General features: G+C 36.0%; 1 protein-coding gene across 2 annotated transcripts in view; it reads left to right on the top strand.

The window, feature by feature from the left end:
- GPC5 (glypican 5) overlaps positions 1-23,888 on the top strand; it is a 1,393,669-nt gene that overhangs the window by 272,323 nt on the left and 1,097,458 nt on the right. For both annotated transcript variants that reach the window (XM_012456307.2, XM_064362249.1), the window contains exon 3: positions 22,467-23,161. In XM_012456307.2, the coding sequence (XP_012311730.2) occupies positions 22,467-23,161 (695 nt within the window). The remainder of the gene's footprint in view (positions 1-22,466; positions 23,162-23,888) is intronic.

Raw genomic sequence — 23,888 nt, 5'->3', positions numbered from 1 at the left:
GCAAACTAAAATCCATTCATCTACTAACAGATATCCCAGACTAATATTTCTTTGCTTATAGCACAAGCCAGAAAATGACACTTCAAATTGATTTTGTAGAGGTTGCACCTTTATCTTTGTAACTGACACTACATAGATGTTACTGAACTTCAGCTGTGTGAAAAGCAGAACTCAAGTTTCATGCATCGTTTCCAGCATTTGCTGTTATATGGGCATGATGGCAAAACGTGACAGTAAATTTTATGTCAAGTTGACTGGCCCAGGGGGTGTCCAGGTGTTTGGATAAGATTATTTCTGGGTGTGTCTTTCTAGGTATTTCTAAATGAGATTAGCATTTGAATCAGTAGACTGAGTAAGGTAGATTGCCTTTCCCAGTGTGGATGGACCTCATGCAATCTGTTGAAGGCCCAAATAAAATAAAAGAGCTGAGTAAGGAAGAATTTTTTCTCTCTGCCTGATTTTTTCTCTCTGTCAGACTTTGACTTGGACGGGAGTTTATGCCATCAGCTCTCCTGGTGTTTTGCCTCCTTTGACCTCTGAGTATTTTGGTATTTGTATGAGTCTGTTCTCACATTGTTATAAAGAACTACTCGAGACTGGATAATTTATAAAGAAAAGAGGTTTAATTGGCTCACAGTTCTGCAGGCTGTATGGGAGGCAGGGCTGGGGAGGCCTCAGGAAACTTACAATCATGGCAGAAGGTAAAGTGGAAGGAGGCGTGTCTTACATGGCTGGAGCAGGAGGAAGAGTGAAGGGGGAGGTGCTACACACTTTTAAACAACCAGATCTCGTGAGAACTCACTATCATGAGAACAGCAAGGGGGAATCGCCCTCATGATCCAATCACCTCCCACCAGGTCCCTCCTCCAACACTGGGGATTACAATTCAACGTGAGATTTGGGTGGAGACACAAATCCAAACCATATCAAAACTGTCAGTTTTAAACTGGTTACTATATGAGCTGAAAGTTTTGGACATTAGATTGAAACAAAGAAATAAATTAGTCAAGTGAATCATAGATATGTTTGAATATTTATGCTTGGTTTATATTTTGCTGATTTAAATTTTCTGTTCATATACAAATTAATCACCTGAATTTTAAAATTATTGAAAATTATAGAAACATAATTTAATATCCATCAAAATCCTGGAAATGTCTATATTTTCTTACCATTTTCCCTCCTTCTTTCCTTCCCCTTCTTTTGCTATTGTCTTTTACTCCTTCCTTCCTCTCTGTGTTTCTTCCTTCTGTACTTCCATATAACTTGTAATACGATAGGTATCAGTAGAACATGATCTTGTAGGCTCTAAGAGTCAGTAATACACATGCAGTTAACTTTTGCCCTAGAAAATAATTACCAAAATACTGTAAAGTAATATTTAAGTAAGGAATATAGTAAATCAGCTTCTTGAAAAAGCTGTCTAGGGTAGATACTGAAATAAGTGAATAAAGAAGTAAAAAAAAAAAGTACTCATCTGGCTTAAATCATTAATTCAGTAAATCTTTTTCCTGAAATTATTCTTTGTGTCAGACACCCTGAGAGGTATTGGATGTCCCGGATGACTAAAACCCAGAACCTGATTTCTAAGTGTTCATGGTTTAGTGGGAGAGAGCAGGAAGGGAGAGAAAATTATAGAAACATGATTTATAATTTGATGAATAAAATGAGGAATGATAAAATCAGGTGTTAGGAGAATGTCAAGATGTACAGAGGCAAGGGGAGGGCTTTTAGTAGAGATGACACTTGAGAGGATTTAGGAGAGAGCCCTGTGAAAGGAAGGGACAAGGGTGTGCCAAACAGAAAGATGATGTAAACAGTTTGTCTACTAGAGATGGAGGCAGGGAATCAAGAAGCATTTAGACGTTTAGACATTCTGAGCAAAGGAAAGATTGTGGTAGTCTCTCACAGGCAGTTAAATAATAATACCGTACTACACTGAAACATATGGAAAGAGGTCAGCTAATTTCTAAATGTTATTTCCTTTGTTATTTTGATAAGCATTTTTGGGATGAGAAAATAAAATATTAAAAGCTTTCCAAAATAGCTCCCCTTCCCTGGTTCTTCTGCTTTACGGCGTACAGTAAATCTGTGTGTTGACTTCCCAAGGGATAGCTCAGCACCAGTAGTAGCGGGAAAGGAGATCCCAGGACACAGCAGATCAGCCAAATGCATACGTGTGAAGCACCTGCTGTGGGACCACATTGCAGTAGGTTCTAGGGACACCTAGAAACTCACAGCTGAGTGGCAAAAACCAAGACATGAACAAAGGGGAATGATGCAGTTTTAAAAGTGTTCCCTTAGAGGTACTGCCTTCTGCAGGGACAGCTTCAAATGGGAAAGGGTTTCTGTTTTAAGTGACAAGTCCATCTTTCTGCATCTTTCCTGGCAGACACAAAGGAACAATTTTTTTTTCCTGTACCAGAGTTTATAATCTGATTTTTACATTTGTCTCTCATCCAGCTATGAGACAGAATATTAGGACTACTTTATGTAGAAATAAAAGAATTTGACATTAAGTGGTACAATCATAACATTTTATTCCACAAATTTTATGTAAATCTCCAAAGAATAACTTCATCAGCCTGGTGATCATAGTATTATACAAGTGACTTATGTACATGATACATGTAAGAAAATCTGCTAGCAGATGAGAGTTTCATTGAGGACTATTGTGTTCTTCTTATATTAAGAAAAACTAATATACTGTTTTATAAGTACTATTCAAGGTCCTTTAAAAAGATTAACTGGTTTAATCCTATATTGATTCTATGACATAAACGTTATTACTACTGCTATTTTATAAAAAGGGAAACAGGGTCACAGAAAAGTTAAATAACTTGCCCAAAGCCCAGGTGATAGGTGGCAAAGCCCCAACTGAACGTAAGGCGATGGTCCTAGAGTGTGTACAATGTGGGTTCAAAACCGTTACAGCAACAGGAAAGTTTGGTATTACTAGTGCTTTTATCTTCTGGAATTATACTTTCCATTAATACCCATATAAAGCACGTCAAATCCCTATGCAATTCACTATAATAAACTCCATAGCCACATCCTTATTTTTAAGTAGTCCAGAGAATTTATGTTCTTATGACCACTTCTGGCTCCAGACTCAAGCTCTGCCAGTATTTTGAGACAGAGTCGGCTGTGTTGCCCAGGCTGGAGTGCATTGGCTCAGTCACAGCTTACTGCAGTCTTGATCTGCAAGACTCAGGTGATCCTTAGCCTCCTGAGTATCTGGGATCACAGAGGTATGCCACCACACCCAGATAATTTATTTTTATTTTTTTGTAGAGATGGGATCTCCCTTTGTTGCCTAGGCTGGTCTCCCACTCCTGGGCTCAAGCAATCCTCCCACCTTGGCCTCCCAAAGTGCTGGGATTATAGGCGTGAGCCACTGTGCCCGGCCTTTGCTGGCATCTTGATGCTCACTCACTGTCTCCTGGAGGAGGATGCTGACCTTTCTTCACCCTCATGTTGCCAGATCTGGAAGTCAATACTTTCTCTTTCAAATCTGCTGGTTTACTACTAACTCATGATTGCTGTGTGTATATATATATACATACATACATATATATAAAACAGAGCTTTACTGAACATTTGGAGATAGTTGAGTTAGTAGCGTCAGAAGCATCTATTTTGAGACATTAAAACATCATTCCTGTCAGTGGAGTACAAAGTCCTTTCATGACCCTCTTCAACTTCCTGCTGTATTGTCAGAATTACTTTCTCTCTACTGATACTGTTTGCAAAATCCAGCAGGCAGAGGCCACTCAAAATTCCTATTACTTTTTTATGCAGAAAAATGTCCAACCCTTATTTACCTTTTTTCTCACCTAGACTAGTCCAGGAGTCCTTGCCGCTTGCAGTCAGAGACCATAAACGTGTTTTTCAGATGTTTTCTAAACATCTGAATGGTGAATAATGCATTCATTTACTATCACCCTTTCCCCTGTGCGGTATTTTGGTTACATTAAAAACAAAAACCTATTGGGCATATGGGAGATGAAAATGGCATAAAAGACAAAGCATCCCTTTAAACAAATTAAACATAATTAAATTTATAGTAAGCATAAGACTTAGTAGAGAATCACTAATATATATCCTTGACAAATTGATTTCACAATTCTCCATGATTCCAACTTAAGATATATGGCATTAAATATATACTGATATGTTCTAGGAATTTAGGGCAGTTGGATATGCTTGAAAAAGAATTTCATACTAACATTCAACTTTTGACTCAAAACCCAATTATTACAAACCTCTTGTATTGCATGCCTGGTGCTTAGAAGTACAAGATGAATAAAATATGATCTTTGACCTCACAGACTATAGGTATAGTGGGGCATGTAGGGACGTTAGCAACTAATTATAAAGTACTGCAATATGTATTGCCTACAAAGTGATATTCACACAGTGGTGTGAAATACTAGAATCTACAACTAACAGCCTAATTGGATTAGGGAGACTTCCTGTGTAGGATGGGGTTTGCTCTTAATGATGAGTATGTGCTCCAGGTAGAAAAAGACAGAAAAAATGGAGTGTGTGAAGGGTTCGGAGGGTGAACAGCATCGTGTTTTTTGTGTTTGGAGCATCAACTGTATGTGAGGTGAAAGCAGAGGGCAGCGGGGCAAGGAAGGGAGAGATGAAAGAGTGGAGGAGATGAGCATGGAAAACGGGATAGGCTTCACCCAGGAAAGAACGGCGTGTATCTCACTCCAGGGTGTTTCGACTTTTAAAAATGTCGGGGTCGGGTTTTCTAATACGTACTAAAAATGCAGATTTCTGGACCTAATGAATCTGAATTTCTTGATGTAAATCAGAAGCCCGAAGTAACTCTGTGCGTACTAGAATTTAAGAAATGTTGCCATAGATCACGTGAGGTTTTGGCTGTTCTCCCTTCTCCCCAACCCCAGTGGAGTCTCGGGGTGTCGCTCAGGCTAGAGTGCAGTGGTGTGATCTCGGCTCACTGCAACGTCCATCTTCCTGGTTCAAGTAACTCTCTAGCCTCAGCCTCCCAAATAGCTGGGATTACAGATGCCTGCCGTCATACCCAGCTAATTTTTGTATTTTTAGTAGAGACAGGGTTTCACCATGTTGGCCAGGATGGTCTCGAACTCCTGACCTCAAGTGATCCACCTGGGCCTCCCAAAGTGCTGGGATTATAGGTGTGAGTCACCACACCTGGCCACCTTTGGCTGTTTTAATGTTGGATAATGCTAGGTCATGTCTAGTACTACAAGCCAATATACCATTATGAATATAAATGTATTTAGAAACAAAATGAAAAAAAAATCTGTTTTTAATACAACTTGAAAACTATATGGAATCCTGGGTAGCGACTTAGAGTAGTTTAACTAGAGGAAATTATATAGAATGTTTACTAAAATACTCTTGGTGAAATTTCATCAACTGCTTTTTTTTATTTCTTTTGTACCGTCCCTCACACACAGTAGTGACTGTGAATGTCTGAGTAACTTAATCATTCCGGAAGAGTGAAACAAGCTTCTTGCTTTCAGGATAACTAAAGATCTTAATGGTTTGGAGGCTTTTGAAAACACTGTGCAAATTGTATTTGACTTTATTTAAACTACCAAGCCAGCTTTAAGTTTCATCCAGAGAATGGTTTTGATAAGAAGCTGTTCTTGGGTATAGTTAGAGTGATAAGTGAGCTGGTGCTTAACCTTACAAGGTTTGGGTGGGGCAGGGACAAGGACCACTGCTTGTTAAGGCCTTTGGAATCAAGTACACAATCTGCATGTTTGCCTAAAACACTTCACTATTTATGGATAGGGAACAGCTTGCATGCTCGTGTTGTGTGGAAGTGAAATCTACATTCACATTGAAAATAGAAAAGCAAAATGAAGTGCAGTAATGACAAGTGTGGACTGCAACATGACCAAAGTGGGAAAGCTGTTAAAATAAATGATGCTAATGATTGTATTGGAGTTCATTGTGAAAAAGATGTGGGGGCTGGGTGCAGTGGCTCACGCCTGTAATCCCAGCACTTCGGGAAGCCGAGGCGTACAGATCACAAGGTTAGGAATTCAAGACCAGCCTGGCCAACATAGTGAAACCCCGTCTCTACTAAAAATATAAAAAATTAGCTGGGTGGGTGAAGGGTGCCTGTAATCCCAGCTACTTGGGAAGCTGAGACTGGAGAATTACTTGAACCCAGAAGGCAAAGGTTGCAGTGAGCCAAGATTGTGCCATTGTGCTCCAGCCTGGGTGACAGTGCGACACTCCATCTCAAAAAAAGAAAGAAAAAGATATAAGAAACATCATAGATAATTCTTTCAAATGAAAGGAAAAGGGGAATCATAAGCAGGCTGCAATACAGAGGAATTATGGCTCAGTCCTTTTATTAAAGCTTGATACTTGCTACTTTTTAATGATTTCAAATGTATGACTGCATCTCCACACGGAAACTAATGTGAATTCCCAAGAAAACAAATTTTAAAAAAGAAAAGAAATAGAGTTTAATTCCAGTTTTATGAAATTTGATGCCTTAGCTATAAGGCCGTGATATTTTGATTATATTAGATATGTAATTGGGCCCTGAGAAAGGTTTTAAAATGGAAGGTTTTGTTTATATTTGTTTGTTTTTAATAGAAGAGAAGCTCAAGTCCCTGAGATGGTTATAGGGGCATTTGGGAGATGAATTAGTTCATCTGTGAAGTTCTTTTCATTTCCAATATGCTGATCTTCCAAGCACTTTGACCTTGCCCTGCAAAATTACAGCAATAAGGGGTTATATTCTTATTTAAAAAAAAAAATTCTTGAATGAGGACACCTTTTTGTTTGAATTGGTAGATGTTCATAAAGAAAATTCACATTGTTTCTAAAGTCATACTTTTGAAATCACAATTATTTAGAATTTAGATTTCTACAAGTCATAGCTTTGGAAGCACCTTTGTTTTTAAATGTATATTTTCTAGTGCATTTAAAAAGGGCTTCTAGTATCCTATAGCAAAAATTATATAATTGTCACACCCTATTCTTTCTGCTTTTGACTATGTTACTGTTGGAACATTTTCTGATAACAGCTATGAAAGCAGAAATGGATATTGCAATAAAACAGACTCTTCTTGGTCTGATTGATTTTTGTGCTTGATAACCCATTTTAGTTATCAGAAAGAATTGCTATTTTTCTCCAACTATTTGGAAAGAATGTAATGGTCTAAAAGATTGCCTGCCTTCTGAGGAAGTTTCTCTCTGGTCAAAGTAGAAACAGTATATTTGTTAAAGTGTCTGTAACTTTGGAGTGAATACTTTCAATTCATTTCTTCCTCTCTTTCCTGATCTGTAACTGTAGGAATCACTCAACTGTGACACTTGGCTATATGATCTAGCAGATGTGTAAGACCCTGCTCAGGACGCTGTAAAATCAGGAGATTGCAGAATAGGATTTAAACCATTTTAAGTTACTTTATATTAGAGCACATGGTGGTCAGAACTCATTGATATTATAATTTAGCATGCATTTGTATGATGACTTGGAGAATATTTTTGTGTTGCCCAGTGAAATTCCTTTGCCATTGCTATAAAGCTAATAGAAACAAATGGATATATTTGAAACACTATACTGTAGACAGCTATCCCAAGAACCATGAAATGAAGAAGAGATAAGATGCTCCATTAATGATTCATACTAATATATTGTTATTTAGATTTTAAAAATCCACCAGGATGTTTTAGCACCAAGAAGAGGGTACAAATTAATGACAATTCTTAGAACAATAAATATGATCAAAGACTTTTTGTGATTAGACACAATTAAAATATAATTAATACGATGGCACAGGAAATTAAACTGTGATAGTTATTTCAAAGATGTTAGGAGTTTTGTTACTTTTGTACATTTGTGGATCCAATAGAGCTGACTTTAAAGGAAAAGACTGAGGTAAAATCTTATTATGTAATTTGAGAAACACCAAGTTCAATTAATACATTTTGGTTTAGAATGCCATGTGCTACTTAACAAAATGTCTTTTCTAGCACTTGGATATTCTTTTAGGCATATTTTGGAAACTCTGCAATGTAAATCAAATTGTATTAGTTTACTCAGGTCTGTGGAGCTTGGACTGGGTCCTGGGCTAAACATTGTGTTTTAATAAATAAATGAAAAGAAGTATGAAAGCATTTAGAGTGCTCAATATTGAAGTCAGGGAAAAACGTGGACTGAGGAACCTGGGAGCTCTTTTAGTAATCCAAAAGTGGATGAGATAGATATTAAGGAAATATCTAACAATGAGAAATAAATTTTTAAAAGAACAGCTATTAATGACTAACTGGACATGGGCAATAAAAGTTCTAAGACTTTGAACCAGATGCTTAGATGGTTGATCTTAATATACAGAATAAGGAAGTCAGAAAGATGCTGAAACAATAGAGGGAGATAATTGGCAAATACAGATCCAGGTTGATATGTGATACATTGAAGAATAAATAGCTAGATCTCAGGTAAGAAATATTTGCTTCAGCAAAAATTCTCAAAGTGTTCTGGGGTTCTGGAAACCTCAGAGTGTTTGTGAGATCAAAACTATTTTCATAATACTATGAAGTCATGGTTTACGTTTCCCTCTGTATTTGCATTTGTATATATAGTACAAAAGCAGTGATGAGCAAAACTGGGGTTTTACTGCAAATTAAATTAGTGGCATCAAACCGTATTATTAATAGTAATCACTGTATATTTTCTCACCACAAACTCACATTTTAAAAAGCCATTACATTTAAGAAAGTCCTGATAAAACAGCAAAAATTATTGACTTAAATATAAACTCTCAATTACATGTATTTTTCATGTTCTATGTCATGAAATAAGATTGCATCATAAAGCAAGTGTTCTACATATCAAAGTATAATGTCTATCTCAATGAAAGACACTTTTGCAATTGAGTTGCAAGCTGAACTAGCCACATATTTTTTTTTCTGAATACCATTTGTTTTCTTGAACAAAGTGATTGACAAACAAGCTATGGTAATTTAGACTTGAGTATTTGGCAAATGTTTTCTTAAAAGTGAGCAAAATGAGTCTGTAACTTCAAGGAAAACAATGTACTAGTATTTGCTGTTAGCAATTACATTTGAACTTTTTTTTTTTTTTTTTTGAGACGGAGTTTTGCTCTTGTTACCCAGGCTGGAGTGCAATGGCATGATCTCGGCTCACCGCAACCTCCACCTCCTGGGTTCAGGCAATTCTCCTGCCTCAGCCTCCTGAGTAGCTGGGATTACAGGCACGCGCCACCATGCCCAGCTGATTTTTTGTATTTTTAGTAGAGACGGGGTTTCACCGTGTTGACCAGGATGGTCTTGATCTCTTGACCTCGTGATCCACCCGCCTCGGCCTCCCAAAGTGCTGGGATTACAGGCGTGAGCCACCACGCCCGGCCTATATTTGAACTTTTAAGAGAAAATTGGAAATTTAGAAAACTTACATCCATCACCATGACCTTGACAGTTTTCTAGTACTTAAACATGTGATGAAACGTGTCAAAATTGGGAAAATCTGCATAATTTGTGAACATGTCAATGCATGAATAACAATATCTCGAATGGGTAAGAGAACCATTCATAATAAAAGGTTGACCAGTGGGTTAACAGACTGTGAAAAGTAGTTTAGTATGCTTTTAGATTCCTTATTGAACCTAAACTTGAAGAAACAATCACTTGCCATGTTTGTCATATTTTGGTAAAATATCAAAGAACAATGTTAATAATGATCTGAAAAGTCTATTAAATGAAAAGCCTGCTTTGTCAGCTGCATCTGTCTGAGGCTGGATTTTCTTCATATACCTTGACCAGAACGATACACAGTTCACAGACTGAATTCAGAAATCAATGTGAGAAAATAGTTCCTTTCTATTAAACCAGATAATAATGAAATTTGCAATAATGTAAAACAATGACATTCTTCACATTAACTTTTTTTGTTTTAGAAAATCAGTTTTGTTTTGTTTTGTTTTGTTTTTTTACAAAGCCAGTAATCTAGTATCATTATGTTTATTATGATTCTCTTAATGGATTAAATATTTTAAAATAATTATCAGCTTTTATTTTTAAAATAGTACATGTGAATAATACATATTTATATATACGTTATGTAGCCCACCACAATGCAAACTTTGGGTTTCTCAATAAATGTTTAAGAGTGTAAAGTATTCTGAGATTGAAACTTTGATGATTACTGAGCTACATGTGTAAATGTGAGAGCAATCAACTAGGAGTTTTATTTGCTATTGTAAAAGTGGTGCTATATTTTGAACAAGATGATAAGAAAGAAGAACCAAGGCTTTGAACAGTCTGGCCTGGGATGTAGAGGAATAAGTGAAAGAAACAAATTTTTTTACCGATAGAGGATATAAGAGAATGCATCACCAGCTTAAGAAGCTAGTTACTAAGAGACTGTAAATGTTTAAGAGAAGCCGTTGCATTTCATTAGGAAGAGGCTGGCAGAAAGCTCAATACCCTTTCAGTTACAGTCTGACCCAGTCAACTATTCCTCTCTGACTGCCTAGCTCTTCCATCTTTCCCAGTGGAATTTATGCTCCATCACCAGCAGTATTCGCTGTAACCTGAGTCTTTCCTCTGAATTTAACTTTACCTTCTTGTTCTAACTAAATATTGTTCATTTTCCCTTATATTATCTTTTGACATGGACTTTTTTTGGCAGGGGAAAGAGTGGTAGGAGAGCAAGAATATTTATTTTCTTCTCCACCGTGTATTTGGTGATAAAGATCTTAAATGGTATCTTTCTTTCCCAGAGATTGGGATGCATTTTTGCACTTCATAATTAGAAATATTAGAAAATTTTCAGTTGAGTTGACTTCAGCACAACATAGAGCTTTCTCTTTATTTTTGTCATAGTCATAATATGTGTTAACTTTTGAAAGAGAATAATTTCAATAACTAATTTGGTTTATCCTGCATAGTATCTTAATATGCTAAGTTAACAGTGAAATGTTTGCATTTTTCAATTATATAGGTAAACTTTTGTCTTCTGTTATTTTGTTTTTGTTGTACAGCTGTCCCAAATGGCCCTTTTTTTAACTAGTTTGTATAGGGTGTCAGACCATTTGAAAAATGATAGCATATCATATGGTTTAGAACCCAGAATCTGGAACCAAATACTCTGGGTTCAAATCCAGGCTCTGCTACTTTCTGTATAAACCTTGATCAAATCACTTATACTCTCAGTGCTTAACTTGATCAAATGTAAAGTAGGAATGATTAATGTGCACTGTGTTTGCTAATATACACAGTATTATCATTGTGGTTGCACCGGTAAGAGTACCCGCATCGTGGGTTGGAGAATCAAGTGAATTAATTTTCCAAAAGAACTTAATGAATCATCTAGCTCATGGCAAGTACATAGCAGAAATTAGGGATTATTATTATTATTATTATTCCCTAATTTTTTTTCAGCACATTTTAATTTTAGGCACTATGCAAGTAGCTAGCATGTACAAATTTATTTAATTCTCACAGCTGTTCTATGAGATAGATGCCATTATGAGACCTATTTTCTGATGAGAATAACTGAGGGGCAAGGAAATTAGGAAATTTACACTCAGGAGACTAGCATCTAATTATGGGGCATTTGAACGGAAGCCTATCAGGGGTACAGAGGCCCCTCATGGGAAAAAGGTTGGGAGATACAAAGATGAACAGAAGGACATGATTCTTGCAACAGATTGATGGGCACACAGGAAAGGCAGGAGGGTACAGTCAGTCTTAGAACATTGTTCTGTGCAGTCTGTGAACATAAGAGGAGGAAGAATCACTAGTCACCATGATGCATTTTATTTCAGTTGAATTTCACAGGTATCCTGCCCATGGTCAGAGCTGACACGATTATATCCACTTTTTTACAGACAAAACTGACACTTAGAGAGGTTAAATGATTCATCTAATCAGTACATGGAAGACCTTGGCCCACGGTCATTGTCTTCTGAATTTGCAAGTCAAGCGTAGATTTGTAAATTTCATTGTTTTTGTCTTCTATGATCAGTATTGTAGGTTGAATATTGGCTCCCAGAGATATCAGGGACAAATCCCTGGAATCTTTGACTTGTTGCTTACGTGGAAAAGAGAAGTCTTCGCAAGTCTTTGCATATGTGCTTGAATGGAAGATCATGAGATGGGGTGATTATCTAGAATTTTCTGGGTGTGTCCTAAATGTAATCACATGAATCTTTAAAAGGGAGCCCTGGGGAGATTTCACACATGCACACACACAGAAGACAATGCGAGGTTAGAGTGATATGGACGTAAGCCAAGGAGTGCCAAGAAATGGCAGCAGCCACCAGCAGCTGGAAAAAGAAAGGAATGAATTCTCTTCTAGAACCTCCAGAGGCACTGCAGCCCAGACCACACCTTGATTGCAGCCTAGTGACACTGCTTTTGGATGCTTGGCATCTAGACTGAGAAGGCATACATTTCTGGCAAATTATTAGTAATCTGTTACAGCAGCAACAGGAAACGAACAGGATCCTCCTCTGTGATTGGAGTTGCTGTGCTCCTGGATTCCCCCAGCAAATCTTCCTCGCCTGCCGGAAGACTCACTGCCTGTCAAGCTTCCATGCTGTCGTTTGCCAGACTTCTGGTTGTGTTCCCCGAGCAACTCAACATTTTATTACCTGACTCCCTCTCTTTCTCTTGACGTCTCTTGCCATTATTCTTGGTACATACAACATCCATTTACTTGTCCAGTATTTTAGTCTCTATGAATGCCCTAGATCACATCCTTTTGCTTATTCAAGGAATTTCCTCCTGCAGTTCCCATCCTGCCTGCTCAGTCATCAATTTTATTCCCGTTCATATGTGAACGTTCAGTAAATTATCCTTCCTCATACAAGCAAAAACCTTTGACCTCATATCCCACTCCAGTGCCTGCCTTGGTTTTCTGCTTCCATCATAGCAAACATTTGCAAGAAGTTGCCCATGACATTGCCTCAATTCTTGTTCTTTTGTGCTCACATTCTGCTGAAGCAGCCATTACCAAGGTCGCTAAGGGCTTTTCTCTCGTCAGATCCTGTGGCCAATTGTTATTCCTCATCTCAGTTGCCCTTATAATAGCATTTGACATGATAGATTACTTTCTTCTGCTTGAATCATTTTCTTCCCTTGATTTCTGGGACACTCCATTTTCCTGATTTTTTTTTTTTTTACTTCCTGTCTTCTTACTCTCATTATTCTTATTGGTTACACTTCTTCTCCTGAATCTCTCCACTCTTCCCTATCTTTTTCCCCTTCAGTTATTTCATCCAATACCATGACTTTATTGTCCCTAACAGTCATTTTCAGATTTAGATCAACAACCTCAGCTTTTCCTGAGACTCCAATTATTTTGTATAATTGCATACTGATACATTTTGTTTGATTTTATAATTGGTAACATGTCCAAAACAAAACCTTTAATTTTCAACCCCACCACACACACACACACACACACACACACACACACACACACACACACACACAGAGCCTGCATACTCTTGCCTATTCTAGTTAATGGTCCCACTATGCATCCAGATACTGAGGCCCAGTCTTCAGATTTATCCTTCATTTATCCATTTCCTAGACACCCTCCTCCAAACAACCTATGATCAGTACATGTGGCCAATCTGATCACTTATTGCTGCATACTCCTCCACCAACACCACAGTCCAGCCCATCGATGACTGTCACTCATACTGTTATCACAGCCTTTAAACTGGGCTTCCTGCTTTCACTCTTACCCCTACCCAGCAGTCCACCCTCCATATATCAGCCACTGCGATCCTTTAAGACATGAACAGCATCACTTTTCTCCCATGGTTAAAATTCCCCAGTGCTTCTCATTCCACATATAAACTCTAAACCCCTTACCATTATCTGTGGCACCATCTGAAATCTGTTCCCTGCCTACTTCTCTGACCTTTCTCTCCTCTCACTCACTGAGCTTCAATCACATTGACTTTCCTCTGCTTTTGTGTAATCAGCAACCTTCCTTGCACCTCATAACCTTATACTCTACCTTCTCTGAGCCCCCAGCCACTCATCTTTTCAGAGATGAGGCCACCATTCACATGCTGCCTCCTCAGAAAGGGTTTTCCTGCTCACTCTATCTAAAATGGCCAATCTCAGCCTGGGCAACCTACAGAGACCCTGTCTCTACAAAGAAACAAACAAAAATTAGCTGGGCATGGTGGTGGTGCATGTCTTTGGGCCCAGATATGTGGAAGGCTGAAGTGGGGAAGTCTTTGGAGCCCAGGAGTTGAGGCTGCAGTGAGTCAAGATTGTGCCAATGCACTCTAGTCTGGGCAACAGAATGAGACCTTGTCTCAGAATAAAATACAATAGCTAATCTGTAGAAAATCATTTTGCCCAAACCAGTTTGTCAAAATCAGTTTTTTAATCTTAGCAAATTACCAAATATTGTTTATAGTTTGGATATATTTGGTAAACTCAGAAGGTTTCCCGTTGAGAATAAGATTAAGAACTTGATTTCGATTGTCTTTTGGTCAATTGATTATCAACAAATTGATGTGTGTAAAATAGTGCCCTTCACTTTTTGTACCCTACCCTCTTTTTTCCCTCTGTAATACCTAAGAATAAATCTTTTATGTATCTGTTTGCTTTTGTACCTTACCTTCTACTCTGTATATTCTAAGCTTTATAAGGACAGAAACTTGTATGGCTTATTCAGTTTTAGCTTCAAGGTCTAAAACGGGTGCTCAAATATATTGGTTAAATGGATGAATGAAAGAATGAATATCAAAAGAAACTAGATTTGAATACACTGAAGAAGGAATGGACAGTGTGCCAATGAAAGCCAAAAATATAGAACATCTCATTCTCTTGAGATCTCAATAGAGAAAACGAGGGCAGGAGTTATAAGTTAGCCAAGTGAAAGCTTTTGTTTATTTAAATAAAGAAGAACCATGTTTTGGGTATGAATCAACTGAAAAACCCAAAGAAAAAGAGGGAAGAAAACCACCAATAGAGGATATTGATTTACTTGTTCTACATAAAAACAGAAAGTAGTAAGAAACTCTTCTGTATAGCTCCTTTGTAGTTCTGATCTTAAAGATTATTTTAAAAATTGATTTAAAATCTTCACCCCACAGTAATTCATGAAACAATCAATGGTTAGTTGCTTGGAACTGATTTTATCTGTTACACAAGTGCTTAATCAAATTTAAATTTCTGCTAAAATCAAGTTGATTTTCAGAACATAAATAATGATAAAATAATATTGGAAATAAATGTGAAGCACCATGAAGACCAAAATAATGAGGAGGGAAATGAGGGAGGAAGAAAGTTAAGAGGGCATTTTTCCATGCAGTGCTTGTCCTAGAAGATTAGATTAATTACCAAAATGCTCATTCTTGATGATACAGATTAATATCCCATTCAGTATTTGTTTTTATAGATGACTGATTTCTGAAGAATTATATTATAAATCATACTGCATAACATTTGAAAATGTCATTAAATTAATATTCCAAAAAGCTTTTATTACACATTTTACTTTTTGAAAAAAATGAGGAAATATGCAAATATAAGGGAAAAATTCAGTATAAACACTTCCAGTCTGGAGAATTAGGTAGTTGCTTCTTGTATTTAAATATACAGCTCTTCAAGTGGCTATAATGGTGTTCTTAAAATTAAAAGAATTGTTACTATTAAAATTATTAAAAAGCACTTTTTGTTAAGAAAAAAAGGAAATGGAATTAAAATTCATTGTAACATGTGTGATAAAAACTGGTTATAAAATTACTTCTAAAACCATCTTCCTACCTGTTCATCTATCTAATTTAGTATACAGGGATACATGATTGCAGGCGCAGAGTAAGTCTGAAGTAGCAGAGTAGTAGTAATGAATTATCCATTGCAATACCGTAATCTGTGACTTGAGACTTGTAATGCACACAATGCAAATTTGCTCTGAAGATTTCTCTTCAACCAAATATACATTGTAAAATCATCTGATTTTTCTGTGGTCGATATGATTTAATCTTTTAAATTTCATTGTTATATTTGAGGATATCTGTGGCCTCAAATTATAATTAAAATTTCAATTTTTGAAAGTTAAAATATTGATATATCAAAAATAAAAAATAGAAAAACATCATAAAATATATGTTCATGTCATTCTGGAGAGGTTATTGTAACAGTTATTCATATAATCATTACTTTTAAAAACCAGCTTTATCTTTAAACTAATAAAAGCCATGTAACTCAGGTTTCTGTCATTACAGAAAGCCATCTGCATATAAATCTTCACTGATTTTGACACTTTTCACATTTAATTTTAAACTGATAGCACTTGATTTTATCTCTACCAGCTTTATTTAAAGTTAAATCCTTGATTTGTATCAGTAATCATCTGTGTATATAATAAAATTTCTCTAAAAGGAATGCGGGCTGGAAACAGTTAAAATTTTCAGTCTTAGGTGTTTTGTCATTAAGTTAACATTAACAGAATGTTAATGTTGAAAATGGAAATAGATGCAGATAAACTTCATGCATTCCATATTCAGATGTTAGTGAGATAACACATAAATGATTTTATGTATAGATAAATTAATTTTCCCATAAGGCTGCAAATAATTACATTCTTTATTCAAACAGTAATTAGATTGTACTTGCATCCTTTAATTCAATCTACCACTCAGGCATTATAAGGAAAACTGGAAATTATTCTGTCTTGATAGACTTCATCTGTGCAAAGAAGACCTTATTGAAATTCTCAATGAAAAACAGAAAAAGAGAATGTTTTATTTGTAATCTGTTCCTCAAATTCCTTAAACAAGACTAGAAAATGTTTATTATCAATGTGTGCTGCAATTTTTATTGCTTAAATACAAAGGTACTACTTGTACAGCTTGGGTGATCAGTATTTTTTATGTATTAAAACTGTGTAATGAAAGAAACTGTGTAGTTTCTCTTTCACAATTAAGTATGTATGATTAATCGTTCAGCACCTTACCTATCTTGGATTTATAAACACCGATTTTATATGTCTATTACACTTTTGCAGAACAGCACATATTTTGTTACTTGACAATTATTTTAAAAGTTTAAATTCTTGCTAATATCAAAATATTAATTCAATAAAATGAAAACACTCTACTCCTTGGTAAACATGGTGTGAGAACAAAGTGACAGTTTTGCAAATTCAAAGTTAATACAAACAAGTAGTTTTAGTAAATTCAATTTCTGATTTTACCAATTTTTATTAAAAATTAGTACAAAATTATTCAGTGGCTTAGTTTCTAGATTGTTCACTTTTGATATGTGTTTACATACTAAAATTTTATTAAGTGATTAGAACAAAAATTTCAAAGAATGTTTATCCCTAAGCATTGAAGAATCAATTATGTATAGACTAATAGTTTACAGTTTTTTTATTGATTGGATTTAAGAAATAGAATACATGAAAATATGTGTGTTACATATATTTAGGTAATTCAGTTAACTGGAATATTTCAATATCAGATTTAATACATTTTGAAAGCCCCCCAATTTTTTAATATTGTAGTGAGCTCATAGCATGGTGAAAAACTAATGCAATAAATTACTTTAAAAAATCTATTTTGTGTTCAGATATTCAGGAAATAAACATAAAGTTGACGTGGTTGTGTGCCACTGAAGTGCAGAGATTTGTTTGGAGAAATGCATCCTTAAACAATTTCACCATTGTGCAAATATAACACGGTATACTTGCACAAATCTAGACCTCATAGTCTGCTACACACCTAGGCTATATGGTATAGGTTCATTGTTCCTTGGCTACAAATCTGTATGACATGTTACTATACTTAATACTCTAGGCATTTGTAATGCAGTGGTAAATCTTTGCATATCTAAGCATATTTAAACATAGAAAGGATAATAAGGATAGTATAGGCTGAACCCGTTATCCTAGCACTGTGGGAGGCCAAAGTGAGAGGATACCTTGAGGCCAGGAGTTTGGGACCAGCCTGGGCAATGTTGCAAGACTCCATCTAAACAAAAAATAATATAAAATAAAAATTAGCCTGACATGGTGCTGCACACCTGTAGTCCCAGCTACTGGGGAGATTGAGATAGGAGGGTTGCTTGACCCAGAAGGTTTAGGCTACAGTGAGCTATGATCCGGCCACTGCACTGCAGCCTGAGTGATAGAACAAGACGTTGCCTCAAAAAATTATATATAAAAATCAAATCTAAATTATACATAAATGTAAAATTATGGTATAAATATTTTGTTAAAAAGGTACATCTGTATAGGGCACATGACATGAGTGGAGCTTGCGGGACGGGAAGTTGCTGTGGGTAAGCCAGTCAGTGAGTGGTGAGTGAATGTGAAGGCTTAGGACATTATGGTACACTATTGTGGCCTGTACCAAATACTGTACTCTTAGGCTACACTAAATTTATTTTTTAAATCTTTCTTCAATAACAAATTAACTTTAGCTTACAGTAGTTTATAAAGCTTACTTTATAAACTTCAATTTAAAAAAAACTTTTTGACTTTTTTGTAGTAACGTTTAGCTTAAAACAAACTGATTGTACAAAGATATTTTCTTTATATCCCTATCCTGAAAGCTTTTTTGAAATTTATATTTATGTATTTATTTATTTATTTTTTATTATACTTTCAGTTCTGGGGTACATGTGCAGAATGTACAGGTTTGTTACATAGGTGTACACATGCCATGGTGGTTTGCTGCACCTGTCAACCCATCAGCTACGTTAGGTGTTTCTCCTAATGCTCTCCCTCCCCTAGTCCCCCACCCCCCGACAGGCCCAGGTATGTGATGCTCTTCTCCCTGTGTCCATGTGTTCTCGTTGTTCAACTCCCACTTATGAGTGAGAACATGTAGCATTTGGAGTTTTCTGTTCTTGTGTTAGTTTGCTGAGAATGATCGTTTCCAGCTTCATCCATGTACCTGCAATTTTTTAAAAAATTTTAAACATTTTTCTTAAAAACTAAGACACAAACACACACATTAGCCTAGACTTATACAGGGTCAGGATAGTCAATATCACCATCTTCCTCTTCCACATCTTGTCGCACTGGAAGGGCTTCCGGGAAAATAACAGGCATGAAAATGTCATCTCCTGTGATAACAATGCCTTCCTCCCCCTGATAACAATGCCTTCCTCTGGAAGACCTGACTGAGGTGGCTTTATGGTTAACTTAAACACAAAATAAGTAGAAGGCATACACTCCAAAATAACAATAAAAGACATAGTATGGTAAATACCAGTAACAAAGTTGTTTATTATCATTATCAGATATTATGTAGTATACATAATTGTATGTGCTAGATTTTTATATGACTGGCAATCTGGTCTTTTTGTTCATACCAGCATCACCACAAACATGTAATATGTTGGACTGTGACGTTATGATGGCTATGACGTTACTAGGTTATAGGAATTTTTCAGCTCCGTTATAATCTTACGGGACAAAGGTCATATATACAGTTAGTTATTCGCCAAAACATCATTACAAGGCACAAGATTGTATTTGATAACATATAATCTCTCCTTCAAAGGGTAGTAAAGTTAATACACAATTTATGAAAGCTAAAGTTTTAATACATGTGATATTAGGGAAAAGTTTTTAAATTTCACTGTAATATGATTCCTGAAGTTACTATCAAGTCCTTTTTGGTTATTTTGTTTTAAAGAATAAAATTGAATCAGAGGAAAACTAGTCTAAAATAAAAAACTGTATAATTTGTTCAGAAATTTATTTTTAATTACAAACTCAAACAGTAATCAAAATTAGTTTGTTGCTAATAATACACAGTGGCCTTAAAAAAAAAAATGATATTTGAAAGTGCTATACTCATTTTTATTTTGAATGGAAACTCCTAAATATTAAATATGTTCTCTTTAATATTGCTTTTACAATATAAATTTCTTTGTAAAACATACTCATTAGGGCTACTTAAAGATAAACTCTGTATTTTCCTAAATCATTATGTTATAAATTAATTGGGCTGAAATTTATAAAGAAATATTTTATTCTTATCTCTATAAAAATTGCATGTGTGAGCATCATTTAGAGTTGGCAGAAATCAGGTGGAACATCAGTATTGCCTGATTCAGCAATGTGCAACCTTTATCCCACTAAGAGTAACGAGGCAATTGTCAGTCACATGAACACATACAGCACAAACCTTAGAAACCTGGCTGGAAAGCGTGTAAGAATGCCTGTGATATAGGGTATCTTTGAATCTATCTTTATCTTTAAAAAACTAAATAATTTTAAAACATTGTGATTTAACCGTTATTGGTAAATACAATTATTTGTAAACTACTTCACGATTCATAGCCACACACAAACGGTTGAGAAAGAATGACCTATTTTAAGGAGAAATACACAGGCTCATCAGTTTTATTGTAGTTCAAGCCACAAAGATTCAATTCCGTTTTCACACTTTGTCCTGTGGATCTGTGAAAGCAGAGTGTAGTAGCTGAGATTGCAGCTCTGGGGTCGGGTTATCCTAGTGGAATGCTTGCTGAACAACTCTGTAAGAGCAGAGAGAATATTTTACACATATTTGCAATCGCAATGTTTCAAAAACTGGCCAGGTTAAAAGAATCACCTGGGCTGCTTGTTAAATATAGATTCCTGAACCAAGACAAACCTACTGAGTTAGAATTTCAAATGCAGAGACCTGACAATCTATATTTTTTCCCTATGAAGCCCAGGCCATCAGGCCGTTTGGGGAAACCTGGCATTAATGCTGGCTGACTTGGTAGAGCTGCTAATCTCAACAAAAGCCTTCTCATTACCATTCTATTTTCATTTTTTCCTATTTTTATTGAGTAACTAGTTACTAGGGATGCACAGATAACACATGAGCTCCACCTAACAATCTATCCAGTACTCTGTTGAAACAGAATTGCAATCCCTTTTAAAAGCTGTTAACTTTGATTGCAGGGTAGATGCACCTTAATATATCACACGAAAGCCAGGAACTCAATGTGAATTAGATCAGTATCAGAATTCATGATATTGTATTCTTACTTATTTGTACTTGGACTCAATGGCGTAGTCATGACACAGTTCTGCTTCATTAGTAGTTTACCCTGCACCTCTGCATTTTGTTATCCCATTGTATTTTTTTCTACTCTTCTTCTATCTTTTTTTGTAATTTACTCAAACAGTATTTTGGTTACTAAGTTATTGCGTGATCTTTTGCAACCTAATTAAAAGTGAATATACAATTGGGACTATAGGGAGGTAATTTTATTGAATATATTTTATTATTATATATCGAAACAGTTCAGTATCCTTATTTAGGCTAATTAAAAACTGTAATTATTAATATAGCCAAGGTGTTTACTGTTGCTTAATACATCCTTTTGATATTCCATTTTGACTCACTGATTACTCAAACTTTCTATTTTTAGATTTTCATCTTTAATTTGTGGACAAATTATTCTTGGTTCTTTCTGTGGATAAAATGATTTGAGATCGTCAGTTATCTAAATAAGAAACAAAATAACAGTAAAGTCTTTGAAGATAAGATGATAAGAAAAAGGCTATGATTCATGAGTTTCCCACTGCTTAACAAAGTGTGATGATTTATGGATACTCTAAAAATGAATGCTTCACTTTCTCTTTAGTTAGAACATGTGAGGAAGTCTCAGGATTGGTTTTCCTTTGGGAATCTAACCTTCCATTGTAACAACTAGTGTGTAATCTACTAGCTTTCATTCTGGGAAAGAAAAAGATTTAAAGAATTATAAGAATATACCAGGTGGTGAATCAGGTACTTAACGTGACCATCTTTTATAAATAATGAAGTCAGATTATAAAATAAATTTCTCAACGATACTTTTTTCTATCATTAGTGAGTTATGAATGACTATAAAGTAAGAAACTACCATATATGTAACTTATTCTTTATTTTATTACTTTTTAATTGTTTTTGAGATAGAGTTTCACTCTGTCACCCAGGCTGGAGTGCAATGGCTTATCTCAACTCACTGCAACCTCCACCTCCCAGGTTCAAGCGATTCTCCTTTCTCAGCCTCCCAAGTAGCTGGGATTATGGACGTCTGCCACCACGCCCAGCGAATTTTTGTATTTTTAGTAGAGATGGAGTTTCACCTTGTTGGTCAGGCTGGTCTGGAACTCTTGACCTCAGGTGATCCACCCACCTCAGCCTCCCAAAGTGCTGGGATTATAGACATGAGCCACCGTGCCAAGCAATCTCATTACTTTTAAGGAGACTTTGATTCTAGGAAATGTGACTCTATAAAACTTGTATGTTACATGCAATGGCCATTGTTGTCTGGTCATTATCCTTGGAAAGCTGAATTTTGTTTAGTAGGCTGAGAATTACAGTTTAGATTCTTAGATCAGCTTTGATGCGTTAAGCTCAGTTAATGTCTGGAGCAGCTGGACAAACAGTGTTATCATGAATACTAAACCTTCTCATCTTTTACCTTTGCTTGTGTTACAGAAACCCTTGAAACTCTCATCAAACAAGCAGAAAATTACACCAGTATACTTTTTTGCAATACCTACAGGAACATGGCCTTGGAGGCTGCTGCTTCAGTTCAGGAGTTCTTCACTGATGTAGGGCTGTATTTATTTGGTGCAGATGTTAATCCTGAAGAATTCATAAACAGATTTTTTGACAGTCTTTTTCCTCTGGTCTACAACCACCTCATTAACCCTGGTGTGACTGACAGCTCCCTGGAATACTCAGAATGCATCCGGATGGCTCGTCGGGATGTGAGTCCATTTGGTAATATTCCCAAAATAGTAATGGGACAGATGGGGAGGTCCCTGCTGCCCAGCCGCACCTTTCTGCAGGCACTCAATCTGGGCATTGAAGTCATCAACACCACAGACTATCTGCACTTCTCCAAAGAGTGCAGCAGAGCCTTTCTGAAGATGCAGTACTGCTCGCACTGCCAGGGTCTGACTCTCAGTAAGCCTTGTATGGGTTACTGCCTCAATGTCATGCGAGGATGCCTGGCACACATGGCGGAGCTTAACCCACACTGGCATGGATATATCCGATCACTGGAAGAACTGTCAGATGCAATGCATGGAACATACGACATTGAACACGTGCTTCTGAACTTTCACTTGCTTGTTAGTGATGCTGTGATACAGGCTCACTTCAATGGACAAAAATTATTGGAACAGGTAAGTAGGAATTCCACATTTCCAGTCTGATTTCTTATAATTCAATGTGTGTGTGTGTATATATAAACTTGATTATTAATATATCATTATGTACTTTAAAATTATGACAGCTTAGCAAATTTATACTTTAGGAAATAATAGGAGAATGTATCAGTTGATATATTCAATTCAAGGTATTATATTTTTTACATCTTAGAATAAAATTCTGATTGGCTAAAACGCCACATTCTCCCCTAAGTAGAAGTCTGCTGAAAGGGTGAGTTCTGTGACATGGCAAGAGCTCAGGTTTAAAATCAGGAACAACGTAGATTTGAATCTTTAATCTACCAGTAATTAGCTAAATGAAATTAGATAAGTCCGCTTGGCCTCTCTGCATTTCAATTTCCTCAGTGATAAAAAGGAAATAGTAACATACAACAGTTGAGTATTCTTTATTGGGAATGTAGGCATTATGTATGCAAACTACTTAGTATGGTACCTGGTACTCCAAAAATGCATAGTTATTGTTAGAATTTCTAAAGTATTTGGCTTTAAAATGGAAAACGCCAGTTATATATCCCTGAAGTTAAGACTTGATAGCTTAGTGTTTAAAAGAGTTTCTTCAGAGATGCTCTAAAATCTGTCATAGTGATGGTGTGATGATTTTTTTAAATATAATATATATGCGGTCATGATATTTTATTCCCAGCAGACTAAAAAGTTTTAAAAACACAATAATCAAAACATA

Source organism: Aotus nancymaae, unplaced genomic scaffold, assembly GCF_030222135.1.
Source record: "Aotus nancymaae isolate 86718 unplaced genomic scaffold, 86718_ANA_hifiasm-v0.15.2.pri h1tg000048l, whole genome shotgun sequence".
NCBI classification, from domain to species: Eukaryota; Metazoa; Chordata; class Mammalia; order Primates; family Aotidae; genus Aotus; species Aotus nancymaae.
Note: the sequence above shows the minus strand (reverse complement) of the source record. Positions and strands in the feature narration are given on the sequence as shown.